This window comes from Humulus lupulus, chromosome 9, assembly GCF_963169125.1.
Source record: "Humulus lupulus chromosome 9, drHumLupu1.1, whole genome shotgun sequence".
NCBI classification, from domain to species: domain Eukaryota; kingdom Viridiplantae; phylum Streptophyta; class Magnoliopsida; order Rosales; family Cannabaceae; genus Humulus; species Humulus lupulus.
Genome location: NC_084801.1, coordinates 18,857,735 through 18,870,381, shown reverse-complemented (window position 1 = coordinate 18,870,381; position 12,647 = coordinate 18,857,735). Strand labels below are relative to the sequence as shown.

Sequence of the window (12,647 nt, the reverse complement as noted above, 5' to 3'; positions counted from 1 at the left end):
ACGATTATGACACGACACGATTAGGGTAAACATGAACACTACACGATTATTAAACGTGTCAAAAACTCAAACTCAAATACAATTATTAAACGTGTCTCTCAAACCCATTTATTTTTGTGTCATGTCGTGTTGTGTTGTATCATCTTATCGTTACACAAATTGCCACCCAAACCCAATACTTATGTAGAGAATAAGACTTGTCATCTCTCCATAGTCTAGATAGCTCAACCTTAATGTGATAAATAAACACACACACATATATATATATAGATATATTTACACAAAGTGTATTAAATACTCAAAAGCAATTACATATTACAATAAAGAACAACCTTGGATTAAGGTAGCTTTTTCGAGATTAGAATTACAAAGGTTTTAAAAAATAGTACATGTTTCAATTAAATAGAACACATAATATGGCATTACTGTCTTTCATTTCTAGCTCTAACATAAATAAGAGAAATTCTCCATTTCACCACCAAACCAAAGAAACACACATGCACAAAAGTATAAGTAAAACCCTAATGAACATTACCATAAGCTTGGAGGGCATCACCAGTGAGCCTGCAAAACCTATATTCTTGCAAAATTTCAGCTCCCATTTCCTTATAGAACTTAATCGCATTCATATTCCAATCGAGCACCACCCACTCCACTCTTCCGTAATCCATCTTCACCGCTTGCTTCGCCACCATGCTTAGTAACATCCTCCCAAATCCTTTCCTCCTATAACACTCCCTCACGAATAAGTTCTCCACGTAAAATCCTGGCTTCCCCAAAAATGTCGAGTAGTGTAGGAAGAACAAAACGAATCCAGCAATGATGACATCAGAACTTGAACCAGTCGATTTGAAGGTCTCCCTTTCTAGATCCTTTATTGGGAGATCAAGATTGACAACCTGGACTTTGGGCTGATAAAGAGGATTGTTATGGTGAATTATGTCCTCAACGAAGGGCAACGACGAGACCTCGAGGATGAAGATGGTGAAGGATTGAAATGGTGGAAAGGTGAAGAGCGTAGAGGAGAGAGAGGCTTCACTGGCGGAGAAAAGATGAGTTAGGTGCTCGAACACTGCCATTTGGTGGATCATTTTGTGGATATGAGGAACGTCAGTGGGTTGGGCTAGGCGGATACGGGTGAAGACTGGGAAGCGTAATGGATTGGAGCCTTGTTGAACGGTTGAGGTAGACGGAGGAGGAGGAGGATGTGGAGGTGGTGCAGCAGTGGCCATTTGGGTTTTGGATATTTTGAAAACGAAAGAAAGAGCAAAAGATTGAAATAAAGTGGCTTCTTCTAGTAATGGCCAGAGAATGACTATTTTAGATAATGTGTGAGGAAATGTGTACCAATGTTTATATTAGGGGGTTTATATTAGGGGGTTTTCTAGGTAATGAGTACAGGAACCTTGCTACACGTTACCTATGCGAACCATAAAAAATGAATATATTTTGGTCTTATTTTGATCTAATAAATAAAGTATATGTTTTGTTTGGTCATATGGTTGGATGGAGAGGACTAAAATGTTCTACTTTTAGCAAACTTTGTCCTATATACAACTTGTAGCAAATTTTGTCCTCCAGCCAATCATAATATACAACTTGTAGCAAATTTTGTCCTCAATCCAATCATAATATACAACTTGTAGTAAATTTTGTACTTGTAGCAAATTTTGTCCTCAATCCAATCATAATATACAACTTGTAGCAAATTTTGTCCTCAATCCAATCATAATATACATATACTTTATTTAATATATGAATTTTTTTAGGGTGTTTCTATATACACCCATTTTTTTCCTCTCCGTATCCATTTCTAAATAAATCTATGATAAATTCTTAAAACAAATTTTAACACACTTTTTAACCCATTAGTATATAATCATTTATTTTAATTTGTTTTACCTTTTTATAATTTATCATTTAAATAAAATTAAAACATATTTAGCATTCTCAATTAAAACTAATGATTAAAAAAAAAAATAAACAAGTGATCATAATTTTTAATTCAAATAAGAATAAATATAATTATAAATAATTTAAGTTATAATTTTGTTTTCTTAAGAAAATTATTTCATTAGAATCACATTCTTTAGTAAAATCACAATATTCAAGTTTCTTGTAAAAATTAAAATATGTTCAAAAAATTTCTTAAAAATGATAATTTTTTTAATATATAAAGTGATATATTAATTATTTCCAAGTTGTACTAAAAATATAAAATAAATTTATATTTTTTTCAAATATTTAATGAGGATACTTTATCAATTTACCATAATTATATATTGGAGTGCCAAAAACAACCATTTTTATGGTCCATATAGGTAATGACGGTGTATTATTCTTGGGGAAGGATGTGTTCATAAAAAGATATATAAATTAAAATAACAATATAAATATGAACATATTTTATCTGCACAAATAATATTTAAAAATAAAAAACAAACCTGGATTTTATTCCATTATACTTATCATCTGATTTTATAAAATAATTAGAGATAGTATTACATAACAAATAATTTTGTATCCAAAATTATTATAATTATTGGTAAATCATTAACTCATTTACACCACAATATCATATGGTTTTTTTCCTTCTAGACTAGTAACATGTTACCAACTGAGATTCCCTTTCATGTCATTTAATGTCCAATATAGAAAGTAACATTTTCAAATTGTAACTAATTTTTTTTTTCTGGTAGAGAGAGAGAGAGACTAGATTGAAACAATTTATGAACACTTCATTCAAAATTTACTTACAATATAATAAAAAAACAAACACAACACTCATAAATCACCAGCTCCAACACAAAAATTATATCGCAGTCATGAGTTGGGTCAATACCGGGCCTGCATTTGCCTCTGAAAACTGAAATGCATTACTTTCTGAACCCAATTTCACACCAGCCATTTTTATCTCAATCAAAGCCAAAGCTGTTGCTATAAAGCTTAAACTGAACCCAAAGGCTTCTTCAAGTAAAGGCACTGTTAAGTAACTTTCAGATGAGAAGTTTCATAAGAGCACTCCCAATGGACTAGCTATATTTACTTTATAGCTAAATTATAACTAAGGAATACAAAAAAAGTCATACAATAGATGTGTGATCCTTTGATTATTTTTACCTTTGTCTATTGTGTTTAGCTAGATTTATGTTACACTATTCACTATATAAACATATTATATTATAATCTGTCTTTATATATATATATAGATTTCGTCATTTTTTTTCTTTCTATATATATTATATATATTTACGTGAATTCTTCAGTCCCTCACAGGACTTAGTCCTTCAGTGTGGGGTCAAGTTTTTTGCCAATTGTCCAAATTTTATAGGAGTATAAGTCTTTTTTTCACATTTGCTTTTAACTTGCAATGACCGGTTGTGTGAACCGGTTGGAAAGTTACTGGTGATGTGGGTATAAAAAGTAGGGGCAAAAAAGTAATTCCCTGTCCAAAAATATGTACAGTTGAGGACTTGATCGTAAACTTAATATGAATTTGAGAGATATTTACGATTTTGGTAACGTAAGCATTGTGCTTCCGCCAAGTGATTTATATGTTATGTTGAGTGAGACGCAACAATAACCACGTAAGTAAAAGTGATATATATTTTGTAGTTGTTTAATTATAAGATTTTTTAAACTTTTTTCCCTGGAAAAGTTTCATTTATTCAATATTGGGATGAATGAATCACTAACTCAATTAGGTATGGAAAATGTTATTTAGATGGTTGATTAATTAGGAGAGTTAGTACTTGGTTGCTTGCTATATCGTTGGGGAATAAATGAAATATTTTGATGGACTGTAGGTCAGACTTAAGGAGAGTGTTCTGGATGTTGGACGCATTGTATCTCCTCTCCCAATCGTTCCGCTCGGTGGCTAGCCTGACGTTGTCATGCACAATTCGGTTAATGTATTGCATTTGCTCAAGATGATTGTCATCAAACGACGGGAAGTTAACGATGTTATTCATTGGGAAAGGTGTGGAGTCCATTTTAGAGAGAAAAAGAGGATAGACAAGTATACATGTAGGGTGGTGGAGATTGAATTGAGGTCAACACGATCCCTACACACATATATATACATATAGAAAACACAAGCATGGAGGAGTGGATCAAGTAAGTGTAAGGTGAGGTCTTCCTGTAAATGGTGGAGTTGTTAATGCACTGTCACTTATCAAAAATAGGGTTGCACATCAGTCAAAATTACATAAAGTATGCTATTATTAGAAACATAAGGAAGCGATCACGTATTACGTAGGAAGAATTAGAATTTGCGTTTCAGCACGTCATGGTCACGTGAGTTGTGAGTGGTATTACGTGGGAGGACCTTTGGGAGCACAGTACCTGAGAAAAATAAGAATGGAGACGGAATTGACTTCCATTTTGACTTTTTTTTTCATGTATTTTGACTTCCATTTTGACAGAATTGCTATTATAATTTCTCTCAAACAAAAATTCAAACATGAGGTGGTCACCATTATATATGATCGGGCACTGAATACTCGAGTGCACCATTACAAAAAAAATGAAGCCAAACAAAATTTGTTGCCTAAATAGTTAATGCCCAAAACATATTGAGTAAATGTGCTATAAGAACTTACCCAAAGAACTCGACACAAAGATGCAGGGATTTATGCTTTACATCAGAAAAGCGAGCACTCGGTCCTTCAAACTCACGGCAAAAAACATCGCATGTAGAATCAAACACCTCCAAACCACGCCAGAAAAATTTAACAAGCTCAATCAAAATCCCCACTACTCCAAACAAAAAAAATCTATCATTGAATTCGTCAGGGAGAAGAATGGACTAAATGGGAGGGAATTTTCCTTCCAAACAGTTATTGTTTGGGTTCGGAGGGACTTTTCCTTTTGAAGGGATAAGAATGGCCTAAATGGGAGAAAGCACGAATAAAAAAAAAGGTGACCGGTTACTAAGGGGTGACTAAGGGCATAACGGTACTTTGACACCCAATAAACTCAGCAACTAAATCTAACCATCCATTTTCTAAAACAATAAATCCAAAGGCTCAAAATCAACACAGGATTAAGTCCTTCAAAACAAACCGAGGGATGGAAGAATTCCCCATATATTTATATACCTATTAAAAGAGTTTTATTTATATTTTACAATATTATTATAGGGAACGACTACAACGCATCCTTTTTTTTTTTGCAATACCGGTGCATCCTTTTTCTATTTCAGCACAAGAATAGATATAATCCCAAATTTTTATATGACGGTGTACATTGCATGTATTTAGAATATCCTGCAAATTTTTAAGAAATTTTGAATAGTTGATGAAGCCGAAAACAGAGTTCAAACTGTCAAATTTTACACTCGTACACAAAAAAATAGGCATGCGTGCAACAGATAGTTTAGACCCTGTTTCGGTACCATAATTTATTCAAAATTGCTTGAAAATTTGTAGGATGTTCTAGATAGCTATAATGTACACCATCATATAAAAAAAATTGGGATTATAACTATTCAGGTGCCGAAATAGAAAAAGGATGCACCGGTGTTGCAAAAAAGAGGATGTGTTGTAGTCGCTCCCTATTATTATATTTAATATTTTAATATATTTTATTTTTATTTTAGCAAAATATTACATATACTTAATATAATATATGACATATTTGTAAGTTGATCTTATATTTTATAATATTAATAATTAAAATAAAAAAAATATAGATTGGTATTTGTAAATATATAGATTAATAGTTATAGAAAATATTTTAAATGAATAAAAAATGTTTGAAAATATAATATTTAAATGATATAGAGAGAAAAATAGAGAAGCTGATGTATGATATAATGTAAAACTTAGAGGTAAAATAGAAAAATGTGTGTTTTGGGAAGGTATTTTAAAAGATGGAGTAAGCACCTGTTGTCCGTATTTTTCACAACCGACACGTGGCAGTCCTCGGTGGTTGGCTATGGTGTATGCAGACATCCTCGGGGGTATGTTACTTCCCGAGGCCTGTAGTCGGAGAAAAGGTCCTCCTAGATTAGGATGTGTCCGAGAAGGACAGTAGGTGCCTTGGTGAGTTACTCGCCGAGTTTTGGTCTTGGAGACGGAGTTTCTTTAGCTCGGACAGTTAAGGCAAGGAGTGTTGTGTCTCGATCGCCTCCCAAGCCCGAGGTTCTGGTTCTCAGACCTAGGAGGTGGAGCAACATATCAAGGGGTATGGGTTCTTAGAGTCATAAGATTGTCTGACAACCTTTGTGGGTGATCCGTCAACAGTGTTGTTAAGGTACGACTCGACAATTGGCATGCCCACTACGTCGCCTGACACGGAAATACGTACAACATGCCCTGACAGTCCTAGGGGCATGTTCCCCGTAAAGTGGTTACCTTTCTGTTGTGGGCCCTGCATGTCTCGCCAGGGCCATAGCCTCTATTCACTATAGGTCAATGCATTGAAGTGTATTAATCCCTTAATTATGGGAAGAATGTGCCTTAGTTGTTTGTGATTAACAGTAATGACCCTAACCACTATAAATAGGCCTGGAAGCCTCATTGTAAAGGGTTCGTTTTTTGTGTGTGGAGAGAAATACTTGTACTCAAAGAAATCTAAACGCTGCCTAAGAAGATACTGTAGAAGCTTGCAACCACAAGCTTGCAATCTCCCTAATACTAAAGACTCATGGACTAGGGTTCTTTTATAACTCGAACCACGTAAAAATATGTGTTCATATAGTTATTTCTTTAACCTATTTTATAAACGTGGATAGCGAAAAAGGTTGTCAACATTTTTTAGAATTACTTGGACTCAGAGCAATCTAAACGCTGACTGAGGAGATACTATAGAAGCATGCAACCACAAGCTTGCAATCTCCCTAATACTAAAGACTCGTGGACTAGGGTTCTTTTATAACCTGAACCACGTTAAAATATGTGTTCATATAGCTATTTCTTTAACCTTTTTTATAAACGTTGATAGCGAAAAAGGCAGTCAACATTTTGGTGCTTTCATTGAGAGCTTGAAGAAATCATTTGAAACACCCACGATCATGGTGACTATAAGAAGAAACGATACAGATGAAGTGCCCTCTCCCACCGGAGCTAAAAGGGGAAAGCCCAGTAGGCAACCACCTCAGGACGTACCTGAAATGGCAGAGGACTATGATGGTATGCTGAGTTTGATGACGAGGATAATGATGTCGACCACGAGTATTATGAGGATGAATATCCTCAGCCCGTGGAGGCAGAAGAGACGCCAAAAGTGGTGGTGCTCCGCGAGCAGGTGGCTAACCAACAACAGAAGCTTGACGCTCAAGAGGGTAACATCGATGCTCTTCAGGAGATGGTACTTGCCATGAAAGCCACCTTTGCAGCTTGTTGGAGTGCCGCCTATCGACACAGCTAAGGTGCCTCCCGAACACCCGACTGCCAGGTGCAAGATCCGCCAGCTGGGGTGCCCAACGAGCACTCAGCGGGAGTTGGAGCCTCAACGCCACTACAGGACTGTGGTAAAGGGAAGGCCAATGATGACCCTGCTTCAAGGCTTAAAATGGCCCGTCAAGAGCTCGAGGACCACTCGGCACCGTAGAAAACTGATAAGGGTAATGAGACAAGGGCCCGAGGGCACCGCAAGGCAGACAACGCCCGTGGAGCTTGGGGCCCTCCGTCCTGACGCGCTCATACGGACCGTGTGAGGCCCGAAGCTGGTATCCCTTCAAGACCTAACCAGCCCCACATAAATAATTGCCCGAGGAATGTCCCATAGAGTCGAAAGCGAGGCATCAACATTTTAGTAAACGAAAATGAGTCTGATGGGGAAACAGAGGTGGCTCGCCCGGAAGGTAACGGTACGTTTCGGGGACAAGCCAACCTACGAGACAACCTCAATGATCGGAGGTGTAATAAGGTTAGAGTACGTGAGCCTGCTAGTAGAGGCTCGTTAGATCTCTGAGACAATCTCAACACTCGGAGATAGGATTGCCCAGCGCAAAGCATCAACAAGGATCGCGACCCTCTTCGAGCCGAATTAGAAAGTTTGAAGCGAATAATTCTTCGAATGGCAAGGTGACAAGGCCACGAGTCTGACTAGAAGATAAGGAGGTGGAGCCATGTGCTCCTCACCTCGTCGAGGCCCCACTACCTCTGGGATTGATGATGTCATCCATACCAGCTTATGATGGTGGTTGGGATCCCACAGACCATTTGTCCAAATTTAATAGGCTAATGTCGATGCATCGTATCTCCGACGACGCAAAATGTCACGTGTTCCCCCTGACCCTGACAGGACCAGCAAATGAATGGTTTAAGAAACTCCGACCTGGGTCTATTTAGACGTGGAAACATTTGTCATCTGCCTTCCGAAGACAGTTCATAGGGGTCCAGAAGGTGAGCTTTGAGGTCAACGCCTTGGAAAATATCATGCAAGGGTCGTTCGAGACCATCAAGGCCTACATCAAACGTTTCAAAGAAGAAGCGGCAAGAACTAAGAGGGTCGATGATGGCCAGCAGCTGATGGCGTTGCAGGCTGGCATCCATGCGAGATCCCCACTCTAGAATGACCTCCAGCGAAGGGGAGTCGGCGTCTCGATGACTTCATTTGTTGGGCTCAAGTATACATCAGCTGGGAAAACGCCCGGATCGGGGCGTTCGGAGCATCTGCCATTTTTCCTTCCTTGGACCAAGCTCCCGGTCCCATGGCCTCAGGGATCCAATACTCCCCCTACGTTCACCTTCAGCAGGGGTTGTTGGGAGCCCAACCTGGACAGAGCGTCACCCCTTTCGGTTGTAGCACCATGTCTGCTCCTGGATTTGGTATGTCTCCGGCAGGGTTCGGGGCAGCGCCCACTGGATACAGTGCTTTTCAGCTTGCATTCAGTGTCAGAGTTGTCTCCCCATCCCAGCCGGCTAAATCCAGTCAAGCTCCCAATGGCACAAGGTGCGGAGGGAAAGGCAAGGGTCGCAAACCCAGAGGAAGCGGGATCATACAACCCGAGAAGGGAGTCGCATCAGGCAAGAAGTATGTCTCGTAGTATTCTGAATATACTAACTTGTGGACTCCCGAGAGAACATCTTCATGGCCATGACACAACATGTGCACTACAGGAAGACACAACCCATCCGGAGAGACAGGGATAGACAGGACCCTGGAAAATTTTGTCGTTTCCACAACGACATAGAGTATCACACTAACGAGTGTCGCAAGCACAAGGACGAGATTGAGAATCTCATCAAGCTGGGACACCTCCATCAGTATGATAAGGGTGGGTCGTGTCCAACACAGCCACTCGTGGCCGGATCCATTGTCCCACCTGCCGCGCCTCAGGTCCCGACTGTGGCTCCTGCAGGTCCCTCGCATCCAGCAGCCCAAGGACCTCCTCTAGTAAATGGGCGGGATAAAACCATATTAGGATGGCCTCACCTAGGGGGAACCTCACAAAGCTCACAGAATAGATATGCGCGAGCTTTGAACCAAGACAATCAGGTAATGGCTATGACCCATTTACCCGCCCATATGCCGCGAATGACTGGCCAAGTCATAACGTTCTCCAAAGACAATGCTTGGAGAGTGCATTTCCCGCATCACGATCCGTTGGTAATTGAAAGCCAAATCTCCAACAAGATGGTGGCTTGGATTCTGGTAGACAATGGGAGTTCAGTGAATATCCTGTTTAAATCAGCCTTCGAGAAGAGAGGACTGACTACGGCAAACATGTCCCTGTGTGCCTCGACACTTTATTGGTTCTCGGGAGAGGCCCTCATCCTGATGGGGCAGATAAAGCTCCCAGTAACGCTCGGAGAGGTACCTCACCAGACCTTTATGTACTGCACATTCATGGTGGTGGATTGTCTCTCAGCATACAATGACATTTTGGGATGACCAACACTAGTGGAGTTCGGAGCAGTCACTTCCATCTGCCATATGTGCATGAAATTCCCCACGAATGCGGAATCGACGCAATCCACAGTGACCAAAAGGAGGCGAGACAATGCTATAATGTCTCCCTCAAGGCTCCCGTAGTAATGGTAAGGGAAGAAGTTCCCCAGAGCTTCAAGACCCTGGAGGTACAAGCTATGAAGGACTTGGGGCCTGATGAGTTAGACCCAAGGGTTCAAGAGGAGAGGTCCATTGAACCAATAGAGTAAATAAAGGAGGTGGTTCTAGATACCTCCACCCTCGGTAGGAAGGTAAAAGTTGGGGGAGACTTGAAAACGAAGGTTTGAGAAGTGTTAGTGGTCTTCCTCCGGGAGAACCAAGATGTGTTGGTGTGGTCACATTCTGACATGACTGGCATTGATCCAAATGTCATATGCCATGCCTTGATTGTCGACCCTGGCTTTGCTCCCGCCCAGCAGAAGCAACAGACGTTCGATCAAACCCGGAAAGAGGCCCTTAAGGCTGAGGTAGACAAGCTTCTCTCCAATGGCTTTATCCGAGAAGCCCAGTACCCCAGGTGGCTGTCCAATCCTGTCATTGTGCCAAAGTCGGATGGCACATGGAGGACATGCATAGACTTTTCGGACCTTAACAAGGCCTGTTTGAAGTACTTTTTTCCACTCCCCAAGATAGATCAGATGGTCGGTGCCACCTCCGGTTACGAGTTGCTGTCATTTATGGACACATACTCGGGATATAACCAAATATCCATGCATGTCGGTGATCAGGAGCACACTATCTTTCGAACTAACAAGGGTGTGTATTGTTACATCGTGGTGCCTTTCGGGTTGAAGAACGCTGGTGCCACTTACCAAAGGCTGGTTAATAGAATGTTCAAGAACCAGTTGGGGCGGAACATGGAGGTCTATGTGGATGATATGTTGGTTAAGTCTCGGACCGCCCCAGATCATGTAAGCAACCTGGCTGAGGTCTTCGCGGTGCTCCGTCGGTTCGGGATGTAGCTCAACCCCCAGAAGTGCACATTGGGGTAGCTTCCGGCAAATTTTTAGGCTTCATCGTAAGAACTCGGGGGATTGAGGCGAACCCCAAAAAAATCAAGGCTTTAATAAAATTCCTTCTCCCCAGAAGCATAAAGATGTTTAGATCCTGACAGGGAGGATCGCAGCCTTAAGCAAGTTTTGTCTCCAAGGCAACGAATAAGTGCGCCCCTTTCTTCAATAATCTCTGAGGGAGTCAGAGATTTGAATGGAAAGAAGAGTGTGAATGGGCATTCCAACAGCTCAAGTCACACATGGCAAACCCTCTGATACTTTCCAAGCTAGTGGACGGAGAACCCCTCCTACTCTACATGGCTGTGTCGAAGGACGTCGTTAGTGTCGCACTAGTTAGGGAGGAAAGCCGCGTTCAACACCTCGTCTATTACATCAGCAAGAGGCTACTCGGAGCAGAGTCTAGGTATCCACTAATGGAGAAGTTAACCTTCTGCTTGATGGTGGCCTCTCGGAAGCTAAGACCTTACTTCCAGGCACACCCCAATTAAAGTCCTAACCAACCACCCGTTTAGACAAGTCCTTCAGAAGCCTGAGTCATCGAGGAGGCTCTTGAAATGGTCGGTGGAGAGTTAAGTCAGTTTGACATTATCTACCTCCCGAGGACTGCCATAAAAGGACAAGCACTCGCCGATTTCATCACCGAGTGTACCGAGAATCAGGAGAGAATCGAGTACACCCTGGTGGTCAGACCTATGTGGAAGTTGTTTGTAGATGGATCTTCAAATGAGAATGGTACATGGCGGGACTTATTTTGGTCTCCCCCGAGGAACATAGAGTGCATAGTAATCTCCACTTTGGATTTAGCGCCTCTAATAACAAAGCAGAATACGAAGCCTTAATCGATGGACTTCGCGTGGCACTAGAACTCAAGGCTGAAGGACTCAATATATTTAGTGATTCCCAACTCGTGGTGAACCAAATTCTTGGAGAATACCAGGCCGGGGGCACAAAAATGGCAGCATGCTTGGCAAAGGCTCAATAAATGTTGCACAACTTCCAAAAATTCACTATTCGGCAAGTGTCGATGGAGAAAAATTCCAATGCAGACACCCTAATAAAGCTGACTACCACCAAAGACGCCAAATTAATCAGCATGGTCCCCATCAACTACTTGGATTCTCTGAGTATCATGGCTCCAGACGAGGTGGAAACAGTACAACCCCAAGATGGGTGGATGGAGTCGATAATTAAATACCTCGTCTCTAGGGATTTACCCCAGGACAAGAATGTTGCCCGGAAGTTGCTGTACCAAGCGTCGTGGTATATAATTATGGATCATAGGCTTTACAGGCGAGGCTGATAACTCTATGATATAGAGTTATTTATTTGACTTTTACACTTAATTATGCATAAAAAGAGTGATGATTTTGGTGTTTGTTTGTCAATTTTAAGTTGTTATCTGTCTATATAATTAGTTGATCTAATATTGGAGTCTTACAATATTTTGGGTTTAAATTGGAATTAAATAACTAATCTTGTTCTGGTTTTCTGTGTAAAAAGGGAATCAAGCGATCCATGGAAGGATTGAAGAAGAAAAATTGGAAGCTTGGTTTGGAAGCAAAAGCTGAAACTTTCCAGATTGCTAAAATTCATGCTGCAGCATGCTGGAGCTCACTTGCTGGCGTGGAAATTAAAGGCAGCTATGTCATTTCCTTCTAATCCGTGGCCAGGTGGCATGGGTCCATAAATGGCGCCAGCTGGAGTTATTTTGGGCAGAAAAGTGGTCCAATTAAG

The 12,647-nt window shown here is 40.6% G+C and overlaps 1 protein-coding gene across 1 annotated transcript; it reads right to left on the bottom strand.

Moving 5' to 3' along the window:
• Nucleotides 1-265: 265 nt before the first annotated feature.
• Nucleotides 266-1,354, bottom strand: LOC133801266 (GCN5-related N-acetyltransferase 8-like). The gene has a single exon (XM_062239441.1). It carries the CDS (start codon nucleotides 1,230-1,232, stop codon nucleotides 522-524), a length of 711 nt encoding a protein of 236 aa, XP_062095425.1. The 5' UTR covers nucleotides 1,233-1,354; the 3' UTR covers nucleotides 266-521.
• Nucleotides 1,355-12,647: the final 11,293 nt, after the last annotated feature.

Excerpts from the sequence above, each read along its gene's own strand:
- LOC133801266 (XM_062239441.1), bottom strand. The coding sequence starts at position 1,232 with ATGGCCACTGCTGCACCACCTCCACATCCTCCTCCTCCTCCGTCTACC.